Below are 26,512 nucleotides of genomic sequence, written 5' to 3'. Positions count from 1 at the left end.
CCTTTCCCTCCCCTCCCCTCCCTTCCCCTCTCCTCCCTTCCCCTCCTCTCACACTCCCCACCTCTCCTTTCTCCTCCTCTTCCTCTCTCCTGGCAAAATGAGAACTATAGAACCATAGGTCATTTATAGATGCTTTAACTCCATCAAGCATTAATCATTTTCTGTAGACTATAGCTCCTTCTTGTAGACATCCCTTAGATAGAACTTTTCCCATTCTCTTGGTTTAATTGTTTTAAAGGTGAAAATTGAGCTAGACTTTAAATTTTTTCAGACAATTGTTGTCTGTGTAAAATTCTTCCTGCCTCTCTTACTCAGAAAACTGTTCTCTCCTTCAGCACCGCTTCCCCAGCCCTCCACCGGGAGGGTTTCTAGGAGCCCTCTGAGTGCATGCCCCCCTTTCATTCTTTTCAGCCATGGCTCAACTCAACTGCCCGAGAGGTTGCCTCTTGCCAGCTGGACTGTGAGGAACTTGAAGGTTGAGACCTAGTATCGTTACTGGCGTGAGGGAGTGAAGAATGAATAATGGGAACAACTTTCTTGTTGAACAGAATTCAGACCATGCAAGTTTAAAAAGTTGGTATAGATCAGTTTCTTTATAGGTAGAGAGCTTGAACTACCTGTTCAAGGTTTCTCAGGCTTCTGTAATATATCAGTCACTTTTTCTCACCAAGATTTTTTCTCTGCTATGTTAAAGTATATAGACAGTTACAAAACTAATATAACAAACACCCAAAGTCCGACCAACTATAAATTAACAGAGCCCTTCATCACATTCTCTTTAAGATATAGATGCAAGTAGATGCTCTTTTCATTAGAAAGGGACATTTCATGGGCCAATCATGAGCTTGCTGCCTCTCAGCTCCATTTACTACCCTTTCCCCCTGCTCTGTGAAAATGGATGTGGGTCCTTTAAATATTTCCCCCTTGCCAGCTGGAACAGTACTAAACCTTGTCAGGAGAGGGTGCAGGAGGACAGGGTCCTGCCTCCCAGCCCAGGTGTGCTCCTGCAGCCCAGTGGACGTCCCCAGGGCCCAGCGCCCACAGAGCTGGCAGCTTCTCCGGGGCTCTGCACGGAGAGCTCGGCAGCAGCAGCACCCATGGCAGCAGCCTTCCCTGCACCCAGAACATGTGGGAACTTTTGTAGCTCAGCCCTTCCCCTTGAACAGCTTTCCCGGGCACCCTCTAGGGCAGATTTCCAACAAATGTGACCGGAGCAACACCACATCAACCTCTCTCCCATCCAGCAAACCACAGCCTCGCCCTCTCGACAAGATCTGGGCCTCAGACCTGTTAGTGGTGATGGCGGTGGTGGTGGGGGTGGGGGTGGGGGTGGGGGGCACGGGGGCAGGGAGTTCCATCTCAGCTAAGAGCAGTGGCTGCTCCCTATAATTTGCTTTTTCTACATTCTTTAGGGTTCTCTTCTTAATCGCCAATGCCTCATGATTTTAATCTCACTTAATAGTTATTAAGTTTTTATATTCAACTTACCCCATTAAATTACTAAGTGGTTTCTTTCTCCTGATTGGACCCAGGCAGAAACAGAGGCCAGCACATCATGGTGTGTTGCATGCCTGTACTTCCAGTCCCGTAAGTACCAGAGGGGCTAATTCTGATGGGGAAGAGCAGCCTGCAGAGAAGTGCTGTGCCTTCGGGACTCACCCTTCCGACTCCTTTGAGCTGTAAGTCGCTGTGACTAATGATTTGCCAACTGTGGGGAGGGGGAAACTCGAACTTAATGGCTAACAAGGTGAAAAGGCTCAATAAGTCTCGCTTGGCAAATGGAGTTCAGCCAGCTTGGGCCCAGTAGCATCTCAGCGTTCCGTTCCATGTTTCCCTCTCATCGATGTTTCTGGCTCTCTATCCCTCTCCCTTCCTCTCTGTAAAAAAAAAAAAAATCAACAAAATATATTTTTAAAAAAAAGAGGCTGCTAAATCTCTGAGGGAAATGTTAGCTCCCATTCACCACTGAAGCAAGGCTGCTGGCTCTGTGGGACCCTCAGCTCCCAAAGAGGTTCAGTGGGGCTATTAAGAAAAAAAAATCCATGCTATTCATATAGTCAATTGAATATGAGGTAAAAGAGAGAGAGACCCAGCTCATTAGTCATTATTGAAAATACCAGAGGCCCAATCTGTTACTCTGAAACTAGCGATTAAGAGAATGAAATACTTATCTTGTCTTCAGGATAATCAAATAGACCTAACGGAAGAGAAATTTCCAATTTACAGAGGAATGCCAGCCAGTGAATGTGTAAGGAACGTTAGCATCAGAAAGTTATCACCTCGCCACCTCTGCTGAAGTAATTGAGTCACAGCAGTCATCAAGGGATAGTATCACTGGACAATGGTGAGCAGCTACAGAGCAGGGACCAGCTGTCACCGCCCTCACCCTTTGATCAATCTTAGCCACTAAAAATAGAAGCCAGACGTTAGGTGCCTCCTGATGTAATGCAATAGGAAAAACACAGCACCAACTGTGACATATTCTTGCCAAAAGGAAAAAGAAAGAAAGAAAAGGTTAAACCTGAATCTAATCAAGTCTCTACCTTGAACTAGGGGAAATAAAGGAATTAAAGAAGGAAGTTAAATAGAACCACAACGAAATGAAAAGGAAACAAATCAGAATGTGGGACAATCTATGGGACAATGGATCTCAGCTTATGGAACAAGCCAGTGGCAGAGAAAAGTAGGAGAGGGAGGACACAGTTTGATTAAAAGAGATTTAAAAAGCACAGCAACCAAATGTAAGGAGTGGACCTTGATTTCATCTTAATTTGAATAAATAATCTGTTCAAATTATTTTGAGACAATCAGGAGAATTTGGTTATGGTCTGATTATAAAATAATTCTGAAGAATTACTGTTAATTTTATTAGGTGTGATAATAACATTGTATTTAAAGAAGAAAATGTGTTTTTTATTTTAGGGACTAAACTATGCTGGAGGGAAATGACGCGTTGTCTAGGATTTTCTTGAAAATACTTTAACAAAGAAAAATAAAACAAATGAATAAATGAAACAAATGTGGAAAATCTTCATAATGGTTGAATCTGGGAGATTGACATCTAGGAATTCACTGCACTATTCCCTGCAATTTTGTGCATGTCTGGTAACCAAATAATTCAAAGCCTTTTAGACAATATATTAAATAATATATTAAAAAAAGAAATTGAAACCATTATGAGCAACACAGAAACTAAACATCGAAATGTTTGGGATATGGAAAAATATTCACAGGAAATCTTATAGCCTTCAATGTATTAATTATGAAAAATAAGCATTTAAATTGAAAACTTAAGAAAAGGCACACTTTGGCATCTGACTAAGGTGGAGTGGATTTACCTCTTGCCTGAAACAACAAAAAACAGACAGCATGTAGGAAATAGTAGTTCCCAGTATACGAAATATCAGGCGATAAAAAAAAAATGTGATCCCAGAGAGACAGGAAACAAAAGAGGTGAGCCCCATGATGAACTCAGCTTCCTTCCTGCATCCGGCATAGAGAGGCGGGAGGGAGCACCCAGGAGGAGCTCAGCAGGCTCCATGAGTTGGAGGATAGTATTCCCAGGAGGCGGAAAGACACCTAAAGTTTGAAAGTAACAGAGGAGAGAGAGCTGCAGAGAGACCTCTGGGTCTGTGCCCTGACTGGGACTTGAACCACCACCTTTTGGTGTACGGGATGACACTCCAACCAACTGAGCCCCGCCCGCCAGGGCTATAATTTATTAAGTATGCCTATATAGTCCAAGCGTAGGAAACACATGTTTTTAAAAGATCAAGTAGCATTTATAATAGAGGAAATGTAAGGTGGTATGAACAACTTTCATTTGTCTTGTCATTGTAATAATAAAACAATTAACATTATAGAATTTTTATGAGCCAAAATATTTTTTCCAAAGAAGACGAATACTTTATTAACGTGCTAAGAATAAGTCCGTATAAAATACATTTAAAAAAATTCAATTGGTGCTAAGAATTCCTCTGCCTGCACCCTCATCCCCAACCCCACACTTCGATGATGTTCTCCTGACAGTGGGCAGCAGAGGGTCATCAGCCCTGAGGGCAAAGGTGAGGTGCTCTGCCGGTTCCAGATCACACTCCAGGTTCACAATCACCTGCCAACAGGTGAGCCTGCTCCACGCTGAGCCATGAGCCTCAAAGCCCAGGGCGGTGAAGCACAGGTGCATGTAGGTGGTAACAGGGCAGGTAGCGAAGGAACATTAGGAAGGATCTCTTGGCAACCCTGCAGGATGGCTTCCTGCCCGTCCTGGAAGATGTGCTGAGCAGTGACAGGTGCTCTGGAGTGAGGTCCCAGAGCCACCTGATGTCCCGGTGATGGCAGGTGGCAATCGGGTACAGGTCATCCAGCTGTTGTGGGTTCCCATTCAGGTCAGGGATGAGGACAAAGCCATCTGAGGGATCTGGGTTCTCAAGACCAGTATTTACCCCGGCGCTTTGTGGCATTTGACATTGTTGAACCTTCACTGCTAGTTAGAACTCTCCCTTTAGTCTCTATGCTCTCCTAACTTTCTGGTCATTCTCTCTCGATCTCATTTATAGGCTACCTTTCCTCAAATTCACCTTTCAGTCATTGATGTGGGCTGGGAAGAGGGTTTCCATGTCTGGGTCCTCTCCCCTGGGGATTATGAGGAAGCAGGAGAAACTAAAGGGAGAACTCGTGGTTGGTAGGACCAAACCCAAAGTCATCTGCTTTCCCTTCCTGGCCTCCCGGGACAACTGTGCAAATCTACTGGAGAAATAAAATAGATCAGTTTAGACAATACTTTATGAAGACACCATTTGACTTTATATGATTTTATTTTTCACAGAATAGCACAATTACAGCCAGATTTCTACTTCAGATGAATCTAGATACGGTAATATCAATGTAAACTGGGTCGAAGGACTCTAAGAGTGACGCCCCAACTTTTTGGAGAAACTCCACATATGGAAAGAACTTGAAATCTTTGCCACTAGGGGAACTTTGAAGTTTCTCTTCCTTAACGTTTTTTGGGGGATCGTCCAGCGAATGGTTTGGGGTATAATCTCCAGTGAGTCTGCTGGTACACAGGCATAAAAAAACGGCTGGTTTTGTTTTCCTTCGTAATGGAAATTGAAATCTTCTTGATGGGGTTTTGATGCTGACTTACGTTTCCTCAGAAAATAACCTGCTCTTTCTGGCTCCCAAGCACGAACTTTCTTCTCCCTTGTGCGTTTTGCTTTCCTCTGTGTATCATTGGGATAGCAGTCCCAATGAACGTTGTTTCTATATGAATCAAGGTTTGACTTCTTTCTTTCTAGGTGTCTGTGAGGTTTGTCCTGGCTTTTTGCAAGATGTAATTTAAGATTTGATTCTGTTAAGGGAGCTAAAGAGCTTTCTGTAATCCACAAGAGCTTCTCTTCACTCAATTTAGTAGGCGATGCAAATGGAACCTCCACAGTATTTAGTGAACTGTGACACAACCAGTGAGGAGACTGCACTGTCGGGGGAGCCCTGTATTTCCTGGTGCTGTGGGATTCGTAGGAAGGCGTTGTCACAGCTGAGGAAGGTTTTCTACAGCCTCCAACAGGATGAGAAACCGAATTATCACTGTAAAGTGGTTTCAAATCAGTTTGGATTTGTTTCATCTTGTAAAGATTTTCCAAAGGAATGCTTTTCTGTAATTCATATAGCATATTTTCTGATTCCTGACTCAAATAAGGGTTGGCTTCTAAAAACATACTTTGTTCATTCTCATGTTTTTCAAGAGCTGAGCATTCTTCCAAGTTAGCTGAATTCTCAATATCTGTTTGACGGTCAGTAAAATCTTGAAAAGTCTGAATTGAATGGTAATTAGCTAAGCTAGCTGTTTCTTGAAACCATACGTGATGTTTATCTTTTTCTGGAGTCAGATGAGGTTTTAACACTGAAAGAATCGTAGTGTCTTCCTGTGCTGTTCCATGTTGTTCAGGGTCAGAAGCACACGCATGGGTGGGCTCCAGGAACCTCCTGATCAATGATGAGTTTTCATGGGGACTTCGCTTTTTGAAAGAGATATGTTGTTCTAACAGTTCTGTATCAATGGAAAGACGACCACTGTCTCCATTATCGTCTACTTTTTTACACGTCGCAGCTGTGTTTAACTTAAGGATATGTTTGGGAAGTGTATTTGGCTTAGGGATCATACTTTCTACCGGAAGCCCCAGGAGAAAACTAAGGTATTTACTTCGTAAATCTAGTTCTATTTGATGAAGAGATTTTTCCTCAAACCCTAACGAAATTATGTTTTTTTGTTTTGGTACTTTGACACCAGAATAAATACATTTAGATAAAGGTTTCTTTCTAGCCTGACTATTGGCCATTGAGTAAGATTCCGTTACAATTTTGGGAAAGGCTTTCATTTGGGTCTCCAATGTTTTCATAGAGAAGTGTATGAGAAGTTTGTCTTTTTCTTCCTCTGAGTAGTTTTGGAGAATTCGAGACATGGGCATTTTATTAGCAGAAGTCACTGAAGATGTTCCACTTCCTAGCTTACTTATACTCTTCACCTTTGTCATGATCTCCTTGCTGCCACTTGAAACAACAGTCAGTGTCTTCATACAGCTGAGCTGAGGGGAATCTTTTTGGGGTTTGTGTTTTAAGTTAAGTTTGATAGTATCAATCCCTTCTAGAGATAAAAAGCTCATTTTTTTGTGTCTTGGATAGAGCCTCCGACTGTTATCTACTGAAATAGTCCGTTTTGAATAAAAGTCGAACTTTTGGAAGGATTGTTTTGCCGTCTTGGGTATCAGATTCAGTTTTATCTCGAGTACTTTTGACTCTACAATGGGTTTTGGCTGAAATGTAGGATGTTCTGTTGTGGATGTAATATCCAGACCCCCTGAAAAAGGTGTTGACTTCCAATCATCAGGACAATGAGCTTTTGCTTCGTCCAGTTTATCAGTACAAACTTTGTCTTGGATCATGTTTTTTATCTGGGATTCAAAGACATTTTTAATTGTATCATAAAAAGGAAGTAGACTTTCTTTACTTGTACAATCTGCCACTATTTTTATTTCATTACTTTCAACTTGGGGTAGTGTAGGTACAGTTCCTGAAAAAGTGTTTTGTTGCTGGACCTTTTGTGTGGTTGTGTCCTGTATGGGCTCACTCTGATCCCTATGCTCATGTCCTTCTACTCTTAGGGTACTTTTCATGTGGGTTTTCACATTTCCCTTTGGATCTTCAGACATGCTTGGACACTCTGTGGGTGTCAGAATGGGCTTTGGCGCCTTTTCCTCTTGCTCGATAGTAAGCAAGTCAGGTTCTTTTATGACCCTGGAGCTATCATTCCCGGAAACAACCCCTCCTTCTGTTTGTAGAGTTACATTTATTTTATTCACTTCACTGCTGAGGTTTTCTTCTGGTTTAACACTAGGAGGTTTTTGCATTTGTCGTCGGCCCACCGTGGAGGGCTGAGAATCTTCTGGAACTATGCTTGGAAAATTCTGGCCTCCTCTTTTCACAGTGCTGGAGTTGTCCCTCTCAACAATTTCACTAGCCATTAATGATTTCTCCTGGAATTTAGAAAAACAGATTCTCTTTTTTCTTTCTTGCTTTGTCTCAGATTCGACCATTTCTTCCGTCTGAGATAGACTCACCCCAGAAATAAAGAGACTTCTGATAAGTACTCCTGAGTCATCTTCATTCCGTAAAGCTATTTCTTTTGGTTTGTTAAAGCCACCCTCTTTACTTTCCTGTGTCTCCTCTTCTTGATGTATGGGGAACGTGAGGTTTATCGTCTCCACACCAACCTCTTCCTTATTCTGTGGCACACATTGCTTTCCCTCTTGTGGACTGATTAGAATATCAGGAATAATTGGCTCTACATATACAACTTTCTCAGCATTTGATGATTCCTGGAAGTGTACTGGGGAAACGGAGGATCTTGTGAATGGCGAAATGCTCTTTTCCCTGATTCTGATATTCATGTTAAGGTGCACTGGGGGAGAGCTAGAAGTGCAAGTCTTAGTCAGCATCACACCAGTTGGCTCAACTTTCTGAACCTTTCCCTTTTGCTCTTTAGTTTTCCTCTGAAGGTCACTTAGATTGTATATAAGTAAAATAGGTGATTTCTTTGTTTTCAAATACGTATCAATGGGATCCACTATACTATTCATATCCATGGTTTTCTCTCTAGTCTTTACTTCTTTCTGTAGCATGAGTTCTTTTAATTCTTTTACATCAGTGGAAAGTTCTCCGTCAATTGCTTCTGCATGTGATGATTCCTTGGACTGAGGTTGTGGGAGAGGCTCTTTTGCAATTATTATCATGCACCCCTCTCTTTCTGTGGCCTCAAATTTAAGATATGGTAGAGTAACCAAAGAGGTACAAATATTTTTGATATTCGTAACTAGTTTGTTTTTATCTTCCTGTACTTTTCTCTTTTGCTCTTTAATTTCACACCGCAATTCTTTGATATTAAGTATATGTGGAGGTGGTAATTTCTTTGCCTTCAGATCCATGTACATTGGGAGCATTTTGTCCTCAATATCTCTTTTGAGTCTATCATCCTTCTTTAACTTATAACCTTGAAATGACATAGCATATGCCTTTTTGCCTGAATAGGATGAATGCTGACTCTTTAATGGTGGAAAACAGGGTTGCATTGTTCCTAGTATGTCTTCCTGTTCATTCATTCTAGTGTCCCATTTCAGGTGAAAAGGAGAAGGTGCGGAAGCACAGGCTTTCCTCAGAACCATGTCTGGCTTACCTTTGTCCTTCTGTGTATCTTCCACCTTCTGTTTAATATTCAAAGGTTGTCTTTTCTTACTGAGCAAATGTGTAGGTGGGGATGTCTGTATTCTCAAAGTCATTATTTGGGGGAGTAGTCTACATGTCCCTTCTTCTATTTTTACTCTGTCCATTATGTCTGTATATGACATATGTTGATTAGCTTCTACTATTGTATTACATGAGCTGATATGTTCATTGAAATTTGCATCTTTGTTGTTCCCTGTACCCGAGGACTCAGGGAGCTGTAATTGTGAAAAAGAAAACCCTGTAATTTCAAGCAAGTCTTGGTCAACTTTGGTTCTGTTTTGTTCTCTGTCCTTTTCTTTTTGTGATAAGTGTTTTCTTTTTCTTACATCACCACCGATTGTCTCTGTATCTTCCGTTTTCTCTGCATCGAATAATGCTGAAACCATTTGTGGAAATAGAATGGGTCTTTTAATTCCAAGTTCTTCTTCCTCTACTTGAGTATCTTCATCTAATTTGAGGTCAGTTGGAGGTTTGGAAATATGAACTTTCCTTAGCACTGTACAAGGTGATCTACCTTGACCTTCATGTATCTTCTGTCCTTGACTTCCAATGCTCATGTGCAATTCTGTTCTTTGGAGTGTATCTGATGAAGGAGATTCCTTTGACTTCATACTTATATCTGAAGCATGTGTCATACCTCTCATAGCTACTGTTTTATCTTTGTTCGTCTCTTCTTCCTGATGCATATGTTGTTTCTTGTTTTGAACATTTTCCATGATATCCCCACTAATTGGCTCAATATGCACTATCTCCCCTGCATATGTTACTCTCTGCATTTCTTTATTCCATTTGAGGAGAGAGAGGGATTGTAATGAATTAGAACTCTGGGTCATAAGCACCCCTGGTCCATCTTTACTTCCCTGCATCTTCTCTTCTTTATTTTTCGGCAACATGAGGTTTATTGTCTCCACTGCAACCTCTTCCTTGTTCTGTTGCACATTCATTTCCATTGTGTAGCCTGACCTATTGTTTTGCGTATCAGTGGGATTGGCCTTCTGTGCTTCCCTGTGACATGCTGATTTCTCTAGCTTTAGATAGACAGAGTTCTTGAATCTTACTCTTTGTTGATCCATCTCTGCCTTTAATGTTCTATACATTTCAATATCTATTTTGTCATCAGTTGAAAGAGGTCTGGGAGATGAAAATGCATTATCTATGCTTTTATTTTGTTGCATGCCTTTTATTGTAGATTTTGAGTTGCATTCCTGTTCCTTCCTACAGTATAGGGTACCATGCTCAGTGACAGTGAGTGTCTGGGAACAAGGAGGCTTCTGTGTCTTCATGGTTACACTTACAGGACCTGTAAGATTTTCTCCTTCTGAAAACTTGAATACCTCTTTCTTCTCTTTAGATTCAGATAATATTGACATTGTGGACCTTGTTAGTAAATCTCTTTGCAAGTCTTCATATTTCTTGGCAATACGTCCATCCACTTTCCTTCTAGAGCTTTCATCACATGGATCTCCAAGCACTGAGTTCCCTGACTTGGTAGGTGGGATATTTTGATCAACTGTGTGTTTTATTACTTTTTGAGCTACAATGTCTTTCTTTTCTTCTTTAGAGTGTAGGGAACCTGCCCTGTGAACATCCAGCTTCCTTGTAGGGCTCCCACCAGATGACGTACTATACTCTGTTCCATCAGCTAAAAGATAATCAAATCTTACTTTCCCAGATTTTGGACATGAAATAATCTCACCTAATTTTTGTAGTATGTATTTTATTGGTGGCATATTCTTCTGTAGCTTTTCAGTTTGGAATGGAATCATCAGTGGAGAAGAAACTGACTCTGATATGCTTTCTGAGACCAGTATTTGTTGCTGGGCTTCTCGCTTTGCAATAAGCGTATTTTTATCTTTTCTACATTGCATACTATTCAGGAATGGTAGACGTGCTTTGAATAAAATTTCATTATCTTGTTTATGCTTTTCATTTTGCCATTTTGATTCTAAGATGCTTTTGGAGGTAGTCCATTTATTACAGGAATATGTACATAGTGGTAATTTCTTTGCCTTCCGATCCATGTACATTGGGAGCATTTTGTCCTCAATATCTCTTTTGAGTCTATTGTCCTTCTTTAACATATAACCTTCAAGTGACGTAGCATATGCTTTTTTGCCTGAATAGGATGAATGTTTAATATTTAACAGTGGAAAACAGGGTTGCATTGTTCCTAGTGTGTCTTCCTGTTCATTCATTCTAGTGTCCCATTTCAGGTGAAATGGAGAAGGTGTGGAAGCACAGGCTTTCCTCAGGACCATGTCTGGCTTACCTTTGTCCTTCTGTGTATCTTCCACCTTCTGTTTAATATTCAAAGGTTGTCTTTTCTTACTGAGCAGATGTGTAGGTATGGATGTCTGCATTCTCAAAGTCATTATTTGGGGGAGTTTTTTTCCTTTTTCATCTTCTGTTTTTACTCTATCCTTTGTGTCTGTATGTGGCATAAGTTGATAAGCTTCTATTATTGTATTAAATGAGCTGATATGTTCATTGAAATTTGCATAATTGTTGTTCCCTGTACCCGAGGACTCAGGGAGTTGTAATTGTGAAAAAGAAAACCCTGTAATTTCAAGCAAGTCTTGGTCAACTTTGGTTCTGTTTTGTTCTCTGTCCTTTTCTTTGTGTGATAGGTGTTTTCTTTTTCTTACATCACCACCGATTGTCTCTCTATCTTCTGTTTTCTCTGCATCGAATAATGCTGAAACCATTTGTGGAAATAGAGTGGGTCTTTTAATTCCAAGTTCTTCTTCCTCTACTTGTGTACCTTTATCTAATTTGAGGTCAGTTGGAGGTTTGGAAATATGAACTTTCCTTCGCACTGTACAAGGTGATCTACCTTGACCTTCATGTATCTTCTGTCCTTGACTTCCAATGTTCATGAGCAATTCTGTTCTATAGAGTGTATCTGAAGATTTCTTTGACTTCATACTTATATCTGAAGCATGTGTCATATCTCTCATAGCTACTGTTTTTTCTCTGTTCATCTCTTCTTCCTGAGGCATATGTTGTTTCTCGTTTTGAACATTTTCCATGATATCCCCATTAATTGGCTCAATATGCACTATCTCCCCTGCATATGTTACTCTCTGCATTTCTTTATTCCATTTGAGGAGAGAGAGAGATGGAAATGAATTAGAACTCTGGGTCATAAGCACCCCTGGCCCATCTTTACTTCCCTGCATCTTCTCTTCTTTATTTTTTGGCAACATGAGGTTTATTGTCTCCACTGCAACCTCTTCCTTGTTCTGTTGCACATTCATTTCCATTGTGTAGCCTGACCTATTGTTTTGCGTATCAGTGGGATTGGCCTTCTGTGCTTCCCTGTAACATGCTGATTTCTCTAGCTTTAGATAGACAGAGTTCTTGAATCTTACTCTTTGTTGATCCATCTCTGCCTTTAATGTTCTATACATTTCAATATCTATTTTGTCATCAGTTGAAAGAGGCATGGGAGATGAAAATGCATTATCTATGCTTTTCTTTTGTTGCATGTCTTTTATTGTAGATTTTGAGTTGCATTCCTGTTCCTTCCTACAGTATAGGGTACCATGCTCAGTGACAGTGAGTGTCTGGGAACAAGGAGGCTTCTGTGTCTTCGTGGTTACACTTACGGGACCTGTAAGATTTTCTCCTTCTGAAAATTTGAATAGTTCTTTCTGCCTTTTAGACTCAGATAAAACAGACATGGTAGACCTTGTTAGTAAATCTCTTTGCAAGTCTTCATATTTCTTGGCAATATGACCATCCATTTTCCTTCTAGAGCTTTCATCACATGGATCTCCAAGCACTGAGTTCCCTGACTTGGTAGGTGGGACATTTTGATCAACTGTGTGAGTTATTACTTTTTGAGTTGCTATGCCTTCCTTTTCTTCTTTAGAGTGTAGGGAACCTGCCCCGTGAACATCCAGCTTCCTTGTAGGGCTCCCACCTGATGTCATACTATACTCTGTTCCGTCAATTAAAATGTAATCAGACCTTGCTTTCTCTGATTTTGGACATGAAATCTCTTCACCTAGTCTATGTAGTGTGTCTTTTTGTGGTGGCATATTCTTCTGTAGCTTTTCAGTTTGAAATGGAATCATCTGTGGAGAACATACTATCTCTGACGTATTTTTCGAACGCAGTGTTTGTTGTTGCGCTTCTTGCTCTGCAATAAGCATGTTTTGATCTTTTCTATGTCCCATACTGCTCAGAAGTGGTAGGCCCGCCTTGGATAAAATTTCATTATCTTGTTTATTCTTTTCATTTTGCCATATTGATTCTAATATGTTTTTGAAGGTACTCCATTTGTTGCAGGAATATGTAGATAGTCTTTCTCCGTTATCTTGTTCCCCTTCACCTTGCTCCCAACCCCTTATATTGCTGCTTTTTTTCCTTAATAGGCCTTTCTTTGGTTTTTCTTTTTTATGGTTTTTGATGGCAGGTGAGACAGGTGTAGACGAAAGAAAGGAATTTATAAACATATATGACCTACCTAGAGATCTTTGTTGGGCCATGTTTTCCAAGATGGGATCCTGTTGCTTTCCATGGCTAAGGGCACCAGACCTGGTGACATTAATTGTCTTTGAAACCATCTGTGCTTTCCTAGTTCTAGACTTAGGGATTTGTGCAGCATTTCTTTGCCCTTTAAAATCAGATGAAGCTGGCACGGAGAAATAAGAAAACTCTAGGTTTCTGGCTGGTAAATCCTTTTGTAACCTTAACTCTCTCTCTGGAATAGAATTAGCAAGTTCCTTTCCAGGGCTTTTTCCAAATGGGATGCCACTCTGTGCTGCGTCCATTAAAGATTCACCAATTGATTTCCCTGGCATTGGAGAGGAAATCTTTGGATTCCTTGTATCTTTAAATCCTGTGTGTGTTTGTGTGTTTTTTGGTAACTTCTCAAATGGAAGTACATTCAAAATAGAGCGAGGAATAGGATGTAATACACGTTGTGTGAAAAGTGTTTGTTGCTGCAGCTCCTGAGCAGTGGTAAGGAATTCTGGGACTTTTTTCCTTGCTGAGTTCATCCGTTCTACATCTGGGTATACAAAGAGAGGCTCTGTCATCTTAGGAGCATTAAAACTGAAGTGTTGAGTGTTCCAAGGGGCTACTTCTCCACCTGGGTTTTTTGCTTTCTTCATGCTGTTTGGGGCACTGCCCCTTTTATCGCTGGAACTGGCACAGCAGGCTTGCTCTCCATCTGGTGATTGCTCTTGCTGTTGTAGTTCATGACTGAATCTCATTTTCCACGGCTCGTCTATCTCAACCTTTATTCTATTATTCACATTCATGTCAAATGAAATAGGCAATGCAGAGGAAATGGCATTTAGGATTATATCTGCCACAGGTATATATTTTCCCATCATGACTTTGAAGTTGCATTCGAATGTCCTTCTATGGCTTGGTGGACCACGTTTTGTGATACTAAATGTCTGGGAAATCAGTGCATTCTTTGCCTTCAAAGTTACACATTTGGGACTCATTTTATTTCTCTTGCCTGAACATTTTAAATATTTTCTCTTTGATGTAGGTAAAGCAAGTGTGGATAAAGCCAAAGACTCTGGCATCGTTGCTGGCAATTCTTGTGCTAATCCTTCCTTTCTCTCTGCAGTAAGATCTCCCAGTACCTCAGAATAGTTTATATCTACCAAAAAGTCAAAAATCCTTGATTTCAGTATCTTTGAAGGTAAATTTTTTTGACCACCCTTCCCTGGGATATTAAACATCTGTGAGATTGGTGTCTTCCTTGCCTTCTTAGTTACACATTTGGAGCTCATTTTACATTTGAAGGTTGTACACGTAAATGTCTTTCTCTGCCTTTTAGATTCGGGTGGATCAGGCGTGGAGACAGCCAAGGACTGCAGAACTGTTGCTTGTTGATTTTTGTTCAACTCTGGCTCTTCCTCTTTACCATGACTATACAGTTCCCCCGGATGGCTCCCATTACTTGGGATACCACCTCCCATTGGATTGATGAAAACTCGATCGCTTAGTGAGTCCTTTGACTTTATAAGAGGAAGCTTTGACTTGGCTGTGCAGATTGTGCCGTTTTGTGTCTGGTGGCTTTTCTTTGGCTCCTCTACCTGCATTGGATCTGTGGGCGGCATTTGTTGTGGGACATCTTGTTCTGTAACAAACAGAATTCTTCCACTTCCTTCCTTTTCTGATTTGTGAAGGTTAAGTTCCTCCTTCTGGCCTGAGCAGAATATGAAGTATCTGCCCTGCTCTGGAACTCCTTTTAGTAACGTCTCCTGTTCACTTTCTTCTTCCTCTTCCCCTTGAAGACTGGTTTCTCTGGTGTCATCTGAAGTAATGTTCTCTTGATGTAGTGATAGCGCTTGCTTTACTTGTTTAGAACGGAGTCTTTTTTTTCCTAGCATGTCTTTTTCTATCTTGCTATGCATATTCAGGTCAGGTGCAATAGTCATGAATGAGGACATTTTATCGGCCATTTCTTTACCTTGATCCACCGCTTCCATTTTGGTTGTCAAGTTACATCCCAATTCTTCTCTGTGTTTTGGGCTAGCACCACCCTTGATATTGAGTATGTATGAAATTGATGGTTTCTTTGCTTTTAAAATTCCACACTTGGGTCTCACTAATGTTTTTATATCTGAATATTGTTTGAAGTTTCTCTTCCTCTTAGATATAGAAAAAGCAGACATGCAGGAATCAAAAGTCACTGTCTTTTTCCTCTCAATACCAGCAGTCTCTTCCCTTTGATGGTTTGTATCAGATGGGACAACACATTCCTTTGCAGAAAATATTGCATCAGTCTTTGCCTCCCCTGAGTTTGGAGGGGAAAACTTAGCATACGTCTCTGGCTTTCCAAATTGAAATTGATCAAATATGGGGCATGAAGCAGAATCCAAAATAGTTTGTGGAAGATGGATTTGTAGTTTTACCTGGATATTTATACTTCCTGGTTGTTTCAGTTCCTCATCTGTTTTAACACGTTCATGGTTCTCCGTCTGATATACATTGAATATGAAGCCTTGACTATTCTTTGAGGCTAGTAGAGATTCACATTCCCCTTCCCCCTCTTTTCCATCTTTCCCACTGCTAGATAAACCACCCACATTAACAGAAAAACACACTTTCTGTTCATTTGGAAACTTCTCTTGCATTAGCTGTGAATGACCAAGTCTTGTTTCCCTTTGCATATCTGTCTCCACATTTAATCTGCTATTCATGTTGGTGTTGGGCAAAATAGGCAGTTTGGAGTGAATGACATCCCAAAATGCATCTGTTACATTTTTCTTTTGCTGTGGATTTTTCATCTTTGTTTTCAAAATGCATCGCAGTTCCTTGCTCTGCCTGTCATTAAGCAGATGTGAAATTGATGGCTTTTTCCCCCTCATAGTTCTATATCTGTAACTCACTATTATTTGGTTGCTTGATATTTTTATGTGTTTTTCTTTCTTTTAGATTTAGAAGCAAAGAACTTCACAGAATCAGAAGACTTCAGGGATGTCACTTGCAAATATTTTTGTAACTTTGAATTTTTTCCGCATAAAATAACCTAGTTGCGAGAGAGAGAGAGAGAGAGAGAGAGAGAGAGAGAGAGAGAGAGAAATTATATATATATACTAGAGAAATTATATATATACTAGAAATTTCTTTTGAGAGCCAAATTTTTTAAACTTAAACTATATAGGTAGGTACATTGTTTTTAACTTAATTAGGGTACTCCTAAGGCTTAGGAAGAGCCACACTCAAGGGGCCAAAGAGCTGCATGTGGCTCGCGAGCTGCAGTTTGCCGACCACGGGTATAAATTCTTTTCAGCACCTAGCTCAGGGTTTGCCTGATTCATAGCAGCCTAAATAAATATTTTCTCAATTGAATTATCAAAACTGGTTGTTATCGAAACTACTTTGTGCATATTGGAGAAGTTGGGGTAGGGAAGCAAGTCGCTTAATGTCGTAAGTGTTTCCCTCCACGTCCTGTGTGGTTCAGGGTTCGGGTCTGGAAGAGGAGCCGCACAACAAATGAAATAGAAAAGACACGAGATAATTTGGGAATACTGGGGGACCAGGCGAGCAAGTCCAACTCAAGAGGAAGGACTTCCACTGTGCTCAGGCCTCACCAAGCTTTTTATAGTGAGAGGTAAACAAGGTAGTGGTTACCATAGTTACACATTTCTTGTGAGTTTCACTTGTTTTGACCATGGTTACACTTCCTGCACTTCCTCAGCCCATTAGCTTCCCAGATAAGATCTAGGGAGTGTTATAAGGTCAAGCCTAATTATACTAAGAGGACTGTGCCCTCTAAGCTAGGACTTGTTTGTGACTTTGCCAGCAGGTCAGTCCGAGGCTTAACCCTATATCAGTTTCCCACAGCTTAACCTCCTTAAGCATATTTTCCTCATTTGTAAAAACAGTAATAATACTACTTATCTGGAAGCATAATTTCAATAGTATATGAAAAGCCATTAACACAGCTTGGAACTGAGCAACCATTTATAATGGACATTAGATTGAATTATGATGATCAGCTGTGGTCCTCTGTACATATGAAAAAACCCTTTTCTGGAATTCAGATGTAAATTCAATTTTCAATAGAACAAAACCAACCTGTTTCATTTCATTTCAAAATATAACACTTACCTTTTTTTTCTGAAGATGAATGAATTTGACAAATAATCTAGAGATAAATAGATAAATTTAAAAAGTCAGAGCACCAATAGGAGAAGCTTGACTGAATAAGTTTTACATATATTAAAATATGAAATTGCATAATATTTTCCAAATTTCATGCTTTTTAGGCAACTGTCTTCATTCTATTTCAAGGGAGACAATAAAATGTTAGAGGAATAAGCCCAATATCAAAGCTCCACAATTTTATGTCATTCTTATGTGTAGTTTTGAAATATAGAAGAGAAGGAAATCAACCATTTTTTTCTTACCTTCTGGGCCCCTGAACTCTTCTTTTCTGGAAGTGCAAGCTTTTTCTGAAACCATGCACAAGTCTGTATACGCACAATCTCAAAAATAACTCCTAGGAAAATTTAAATAAAGAAGATTGGCATCCATGCATTTGGAGAAGCCCAGGACTCTATGTGATCCCATAAGGTTAAAAAAAATGTATTATCTTCCAATCCACCCACCACAGCTTTTTTAAATAAATGAAACAGCTTTGGCATTTTTATATGATATGTGAAATAGATTGATGTCTCACTCTGAAGTCCTCCTTCTCTCATAACCACATGCGATGCTCTGTGTCAGAAAAAAAGTTCCAGTGCTGTCAGTGTCTTAGCAAGGGCAGCGATGATTAAATAAGGTGAGGTGCATGTCATAGTGGGCATTTAACTGTGCTCGTAGCAACTTACTTCAGCAATAATGGAAGCTCATCTGTGAGACATGTGGTGCTGTATGTGGTTTGTTTGTTTTTACTTACAAAATTTTTAAATAATCCTTTATTAATTTTGCAAAAAGAAACAATTCTATAAAGAACCCCTTAGCATAGTTGGGTTATCAGTGCCCTGTAATTCAAATATAGGACAGATTTGAATTGGACATAACCATTTTCTATTACCATCAGGAATAGTATAGTTTATGTTTCTATGTGATCAAGAAAATATCAATTTAGGGGGGCCAGGTTTAGAAAAAAAACACAAACTAAAACAAAACTAGATGCCCCAGTTTAATTTAAATTTCAGAGAAATGCAAAATAATTTTTCAGTATAAGTATGCCTCATTGTTATTATGAGGACATAATAATTTGTCTCTTATAAGCTATGGACTTTCCCCCTTAACCTTAAAATATACACCTAATAGTTAATATTTCTTTTTGCTAGATGAGTCTCCTGGCAAGGTTCATCTTCAGCAATAGCAATCAAACTACTGGCATGATTTTCTTTTTTTTTGCACTTAATTTGATGCTTTTATTGAGCAAATCTGTATTAAGCAATTTAAAAATCACTGACCCTGAGGCCTATCTTCTTCAAGCCACTCTTTTCTGTTAGTGAGCACGTTTCATGGATGTAGACACTTTCTTCATCCCTTTTGGTAGATTCGCGTGCTGACAATAGTATCCATGGTATGTTTCACTACCATTTTTCCATCGAGAGTTTGTCTTTTGATTGTTGTCTCTTTGCGAAGCCGGTTTTGGGACATGGACCAATGAGCCACTGTCTAATGTTATGATGCTCTTCACTTTCTGGTTGTCTGCTTTGGTTTCATTAAACTCCTTCCTCAGCTTGAAGGGGATCTCATAGAGACGAGGTAGCGAGGTTGAAGGGAGGCAGGATAATACGGGCAGTATGATACAGAATTCAGTCTGAGATCAGGGTACCCACATGGTCGGGTTCTGGGTCTGGTGAAGACCTGCTTCCTGGTTTATAAACAGCTGTCTTCTTGCTGTCTCCTCACCCAGTGGAAGGGAGAATGGAGGGCTCTGGAGTCCCTTTCATTAGGGCACTAATCCCATTCAAGGGGGCTCCACCCTTATGACCTAAGCACCTCCCAAAGGTCCCACCTCCTAAAACCATCACACTGGGAGTTAGGTTTCAACATATGAATTCAGGAGGACATGGACATTCAGACCATAGCAATTGCTGACATATTCATGTTACACAAAACACAGGGGATGAGGGTGGGTGTGTGACAACACATGATGCTATGAAAAGGCAAGAAAGGATTTAAAAAGCAGCAGCCATGTCTCAATACATAATAGTTGGAAAACAGCACTGTCTTCGTTGGTCAGTGAAAGAGTCGGTGAGAAGAGGACATCGTGTACTTGAGTGGACTTGTGTCAGCACAGTTCTTTGACTGTGATCTCCTTCCACTGATTCCACTGTGTATACAGCAGTATTCCACGGGGCATATATGTAAAATGTTGGTGTTTCTTTTTTAAAAAAGGAATTATGTTTATGTTTCTAGAGCAGTTTACAAATGACTCTTTGAGAGCCTTTCAGCTTTTTGGTTCTATGAAATTCTCTCATATGAAGCATCAACTTGGAAAGCAAGGTATTTTCACAGAGTTCACTTTGCTTTACTCTCTTCACTAAGTGTAATTTAATAGTAAATCCAGTGCAGGGAGGTTGAGGGCATTGGAAGGAGGACAGAAACCTATAAAATTGAGTGGAACCCGATCTCCATTCTTCTTTTCCATTAAGTGCATTGTCTTCCTTTTACACCTTTAGTTCCCATATTCTTTTTCATCATGTCTTTCTCTTTCACCTCATTTCCCTTCATTATCTTATTTCCTCCTCTCTTTGCAGACCCTCAACTAACCCCACTTTTTCTTTCTCATTTTCCTTAATCCAAATGTCCTGTCCAATTTCATGGTGTTCTGGTGGCATTCAGAGCCTGAATGGCATGGTGAGCTGATGGTCAGGTTTGTCTCAGTCACCCAGGGGTAAGCTGGGCAGTGACCTCTACCATGTAGGTTTGTGATCCGAAATGTCTCCTAGGACCAGTCCTGGGCCTTTCTGTATGACTTTGGGGGCAGTGAGTGGGCATGAATGGGTGACCCACATACTCCAGAAAGCCTGTTTCAGGAAAGGAGCAAGCCAAGAGGAATCCTCCTGGCCTGCAGCCTCTTCCCCAGCACAAAACAAGCTCCACCCTCTTTTGGTCTGAACCCTAAGATGCAGACCAAACTGGCTCTGACTCTTTTCCCTCAAGAGTAGAGGGTAAATCCCATGGCATTAGGAGACACCAGTCCTGCCTAGATCCCAGGTATGAAGAAGCAAAATTTTAAAAATGAATGACCCTGGTGACTATAGTTAGCAACACTGTACTGTGTACTTGAAAGTTGCTATGAGAGTGGAGCTTTAATGTTCTCACCATAAAAACAAAATGGTAATTATATGAGTTAAAGGATATGATAACTAACCTTATTGTGGTAAACATTTTATGATACATAGGCTTGTCAAATCTCACAGTGTACACCTTAAATTTGCATAATGTTAGATGTCAATTATCTATCATCCATCTATCTATCTATCTATCTATCTATCTATCAAAGGCTAATATGCAAAGTGTCCCCTCGGGAGTTTGACTGGGAGACCGGGAGTTTGATCGCTTGCTATGACATGCACTGACCACCAGGGGGCAGCGCAGAATGAAGGAATCGCCCCGGCCAGCAGCCTTAAGGCCCCGATCGGCCAGGCCTGGGGACCCTACTCATGCATGAATTTCATGCACTGGGTCTCTAGTATGTCAATAATGCTGGGGGACAGGGGAAGAAAGGGGAAGAATAGGTACCCATGAGCTCTGGAGTCCCCTACTGAGGGGAGACACTGCTTGCCTTGAATTTCCCTGGAGTATTCTCCCTAGTTGTTGTTTTCCCCCTCCCCTCTTCCCCCTATTTTAGAGCTACCACAGCCTCTCCACGTCTGTTCTGGCTGGGTCTTCCTCTGGTTAATCCATCAGACTCACTGGGTGTGATTGGCCTTCTCTGACCCAGGCTACTGCTCTGGGTATACACTAGTAATAGTCCAAGTGCCTCAGAACTTTGGCCAAAGAAAGTTATGTGTGGCTGGGCCCTCTGGTTAGGCCCCATTTGACCAGGAGTTTACTTCTGGGGATCTTCATTTTTAAAATGAAGACTCTGAGGCTCAGAGAGTTCAAGTAATTTGCCCAAGGTCACAAGGCTAGTTGCAGACCTAGAATTTGAACATAAATTTTCTGGTTCCAACGTTTATTCCGTTCCCCTATAGCACACTATTCAGCTCACTAACCAACCAAAGTCCGTTACTGAACATATCAAGTTGCTTGAAACATAGCTATCTATTCACTGAGAAATAACATCACAGGGAATACTGCTTGTTGCTATTTTCAAATTTACGTACAACTGTAGGAATATCTCACCTTTTTTTCTTAAATTATCTTTTATGTAAATGTGATTACAGAGTTCCACTAGCAAGTGATGAAGATGAAACAATGTGCAGGTTTTTCCAGCCAGGATGTACCCTAATCTACATGCGGCACACTGACAAAATTGGTTTCCCCATTAAATCAACTTGTAAATATTTCCTACCCTTTTGGCACTCGACATCAGTCTTTGGTAGGGACTCACCACCCAATCTTATAGGGTTCAAAACTGTGTGGCAACCTTATAAAAAACTTGGATACGACTCTACTGAACAAGGGGAGGCCAGGGGTGAGGGCTATGACTGGGGAATCCCAAGCCACCATCAGGTTTAGCCTTTCTTTTATCTTGTTTCCTTGCGCCCTATTGTGGTCAGGAATGAGGGGAGGATTACCAAGGCCCATTGTAAACTCCAGGAGATTCTAGACTCGAGGCATTTCCCAAGTTTTGGTGGAAATTCCCCGTGGAACAAAAGTCCCCCTCTCATAAATCTTTGTACTTCCCCATCTTATAAAAGTGAGCTTGCCCAGCCAGCGTGACTCAGTGGTTGAGCGTTGACCTATGAACCAGGATGTCTGTGGTTCAATTCCCGGTCAGGACACATGCCTGGGTTGTAGGCTAGATTTCCAGCAAGGGGCATGCAGGAGGCAGCCGATTAATGATTCTCTCTCATCATTGATGTTTCTATCTCTTTCTCCCTCTCCCTTCCTCTCTGAAATCAATGAAAACATATTTTTAAAAGTGAGCTTAATTTTCCTAATTATAAAAGAAACACATATTTCAAAACTTTAGAAACTGAAAAATACAGAAAAGTATGAAGAAAATAAAAATAACAAATACTCTGACCTGGCAGAAGTAGTAACTGTCAAATTTTGTTACATATTCACAATTATTTACTAGTATATGCAAATATATATATACATATATATCACATTTATTTGTTTAATATACACTATAACTAATCTATCACTAGCTCCTGAACAAGCCATTACTAATGCCTATATCTCTCGTGTGCACCTCTGCCCAATCCTTCTGTCTGAGGTAAACACTGGTGTTTACAGTTATAATTCCCTTGCTTCTTCTTAAAAGTAAAATTAATATACACACAGGCGGAATTACACTGTACTTATAGTTTCCTCCCTTTTCCCCCCACTGAGCCTTACCCCAGATCATCAAATATATCAGAATACATGGCTGTAACCAAAACTAAGAATATGGGTGTATTATAGTTTATTTAACAAACACTCTGTTGGCCATGTAGGTTGTTTTTAAAATTGTTGCTACTCTAAATCATTCAAGCTACTCAAGAAAAATATTTGCACAAATCTACGATTATTTCTTTGAGATGCATCCTTAGACATAGAATTTTGGGTTATGATGTATGAAGTCTTTGATCACTCTGTTCCTCTGCACTGGAAGCCATTCCCCTCCTGACCACCTGGGTTATCCTGACAGCACTTTTCGGAGGAGCCTTCAGCCTCCTCCCTATGCACAATTAGGTGTCTTCACTGCAGGGTCCCTGTGCTCTGCTGCCTTCTTGTAGAAGCACAGGGACATGGCTTATACTTCCTCTTCTTCAGAGATGCCTTCAGCCACTCAGTAACCAGGGGATCCTCACCCCCAGAAATTTTGGAATCCTCAAAAACAAGCAACTGGGCCCTTTCCAAGAAATAGGGAACGAACACCACTGGCTTCAGAATCTTAATTTCCCTTACACCTAGGGTGACTGAGCCACCAGCTCTTCACAGTGGGGTTTCTGTTCTGACTTGTGTTTTCATTTCTGAAGGTAAAAGTATACGAACCTTCGGAGATTTTCTCTCAAAGGGGCAGCATAGGCAGATCAGCAGGTTTTCTTGACTAGAGTAGGTGACCTGTATTGGGAGCTTGCTCACTAGGTGACACCACCTTCATGGGCGTCTGGACCCACACGGCACTGACATATTGGGGTGTTTCCTCATACATCAGCTCTGAGCAGGGTGCCTGCACATCAGAAGCACTTAGCAAGTGTCTCACAAATGAAGGAGTCTAAAGTCCCTTCCCTGCTCCAAAATTCTGATCCTAGAGATTTTACAGGAGAGGAATGCCATGTTATTAGGATTTGGACTGAGAATGTACTTTCTACACTACCTAAGAGTTTGGGTCCCAGTGTAGGTAGGGAAACGAGAACTGGCTGTAGTTTTGAAGTGGCCAAGGCCAGAGATTTGATATGGACATTGAGTGTTAACCTGGATCTTGTTGACAGGGCCAGAGGGGCAGGAAGCAAAGGAAGGATTCCCTCTGCAGTAGCTCTTTTCCTCAACAGTTTCTTTCATCACCTTCCTGCATCAGGTGTAGGGGAAGAGAGGAAGTCTCTCTGCACCACCTGGGATGGGTGGTGCCAGGTCCTTTCAGAAGAAAGGTCTTTAGATAGCAGAAGCCAAAGGAAGGAATGCCACCAGATTCCCATGCAAAGTGTTCCTTACAGCCTTTAGTGGTTTGTTGTACCTGACAAAAGCCAGGTACATGCCGAAGTACAGGCTGAAGCCGTGGCTCTAATATTCGTATCTATACTAATAAAAGGGTAATATGCTAATTAGACTGGATAGACTGGACGTCTTCCGGACGTCATACTGAATGTCCTTCCTGACGTCATTCTGAATGTCCTTCATGACAAATCCAGGGCCTGGGCAGCACTGCCCAGGGTCTTGGGTGCCTGTGGCCAGCCAGAGGGAAGAAATCCCGGGTCTTGGGTGCGGGGGCAGAGGCAAAGGGGGTTAGGGGTGATTAGGCAGGCAGGCAAGCAGTTAGGGGTGATCGGGCAGGCAGGCAGAGTGGTTAGGGGTGATCAGGCAGGCAGGCAGGCAGGCAGGAGAGCAGTTAGGAGCCAGCGGTCCAGGATTGTGAGAGGGTGCAGGCCGGGCTGAGGGAACCCCCTCACCCCCACCCCATGCACATATTTCATGCACCGGGCCTCTAGTATATGAATAAATAGGGTTTTGGTTGAATACCTTTTAAACTCTTATTGCATATTAATTTTCATCTGTATAACATTTCCATATGCCAGGTAATTATGTGCTATGAATACATTATTTCATTTACTATCCACTACAATACTCTGAAGTAGATCTTATTCTGTTTCACAGATGTAGAAACTGAGGCATAGAGAGGTTGCTTGTCTAATACCACAGTTGGCAGATCTGAGATACAAGCCCAGCCTCTTTTGACTCCAAAGCTCATTTTATTTAGCCGACTGAGTCCTGCTTTGCTTATGACCTTCATCATATTCTGCCTCATTTTGCAGGCATTTGTCCAAGTTCTGCATTATGAGTCCTCTGGGAGCACTTGCCTTACTTCTCTCTTATTAGCCGGAAATAGTGATATTTGCCATTGATTCAAGCAGCGACCTAGTCTGTGAACTGAACATCACAGGCGGTGTGTGCGGGTTCTCCTCAACTTCTTATTTTGAAAATTTTAAACTTACAGGGAAGTTTCAAGAATAATGTAATGAACACTCATCTTCTACCTAGATTCACCAATGTTAACATTTTGTACATTTGCTTTTTTCTTTTTTTCTGACCATTTGAGTTAGTTGCAGATACATGCTATTCCACTCCTAAATACTGTAGCATGTATCTCCTAAAAAAATGTCCTGTCTACATAACCAAGATGCAATACAATAGTCTACATTCAAATTTTCCCAATTGTCATGTTTCTCAATAGCTGCTCCCCACCCCAAGGTCCAATTTGAAATCACATTATTTTTAGTATCATATTTTTCATCTCCTTTTATTTTTATTGCTTTTAGAGAGGGATAGAGAGATAGAAACACCCATGGCTGCCTCTTGCTCCCCCTCCTGGGGATCCGGGGCAACCCAGGCATGTACCTCCACCGCCCGCCCCCGCCCCCCCCCCCCCCCCTTTAAACACACACCCAGGAATCCATCAGGTGTCCTCTTCCTTCATGGGTCATGCTCAGCCACTGAGCCACACCGGCCGCGCCCATCTCCTTTAATCTAGAACAGTTCACTAGCCTTTTGCTTAATCTTTCATGAAATTTACATTTTTAAAGAGACTGGGCAGTTGTTTTGCAGAATGCCCCTCAATTTGAGTTTGTTTCCTCACGAATAGAGACAAGTCAAACACTTTTGGCAAGAATAATGATCGTTGGGTCGGTCCTCTGTGCACGCTATCAGGGAGCACGTGACGCCAGTCTGGTTTCTTTGATGTGAAGGTACCCTTTTCTCTTTAGTAAGCAACCTGCGGGTGATACTTGGAAACATGAATGTCTTCAGCCATCCTGCATCCATTGATAATTTTTTTTGCCTGAATCAATTATTGGTGGCTCCCAAGTGGTGATCTTCTATTTCTATAATTCTTTCTACATGTATTAGCTGGTATTCTTCTCTAAAGAGGTTTCCCTCCTCCACCTCTCTTTTGAATGATCATCTACCTACCGCTGCCTGTGTGATCTTGAGTACGTGACGTCACGTACACCGCTCGGGGCCCACGTTTTCTCATCCGTAAGGTGAGATGACCTATGGGTCACCTTCTTGACATTTACTCAGTCGGAGATTTTTCCATAAAAATGGGCAAGGCATCCGCCAGAGAAATGGCCGGGTTCTGGTGGCGAGCCACCGCAGCCGCCAGCCAAGAGTACCAGTAAAGTCTCCTCCGCCCGCTGCGGTGCGGCCGCTCCCATGGCAACAGTAACTGGTAACCTCCGGGCGTTCTCGCGAGAGCCAGCCCTCCAGCGACAAAGGTGCGATTCCCCCAGGCCTTGGACCTCCGCCCTGGCCACCTGCGCGCAGGGCTTGTCGCGCACGCGCACGCGCACGCGCACACACCGAGCCGGACAGTTGGTGGTGTTGGTTCGCCCCAGCTGTTCCTCTCGGCACGCAGCTCTGCGGCGCGCGACCTCGGAGTGACACCACGGCTCATACACGGTCCGCATAGAGGCTA

General features: G+C 41.5%; 1 protein-coding gene across 1 annotated transcript; it reads right to left on the bottom strand.

Moving 5' to 3' along the window:
- Positions 1–4,846: 4,846 nt before the first annotated feature.
- On the bottom strand, positions 4,847–26,504 carry CCDC168 (coiled-coil domain containing 168). Its single transcript, XM_023760823.1, has 8 exons — positions 26,211–26,504; positions 23,446–23,554; positions 17,664–17,755; positions 14,385–16,070; positions 13,250–14,213; positions 9,110–12,721; positions 7,185–9,016; positions 4,847–7,139 (listed from the first exon to the last, which is right to left on the bottom strand). Exons 1-8 carry the CDS (start codon positions 26,502–26,504, stop codon positions 4,905–4,907), a joined length of 10,824 nt encoding a protein of 3,607 aa, XP_023616591.1. The 3' UTR covers positions 4,847–4,904.
- Positions 26,505–26,512: the final 8 nt, after the last annotated feature.

This window comes from Myotis lucifugus, unplaced genomic scaffold (assembly GCF_000147115.1).
Source record: "Myotis lucifugus unplaced genomic scaffold, Myoluc2.0 scaffold_194, whole genome shotgun sequence".
Classification (NCBI taxonomy): Eukaryota; Metazoa; Chordata; class Mammalia; order Chiroptera; family Vespertilionidae; genus Myotis; species Myotis lucifugus.
Note: the sequence above shows the minus strand (reverse complement) of the source record. Positions and strands in the feature narration are given on the sequence as shown.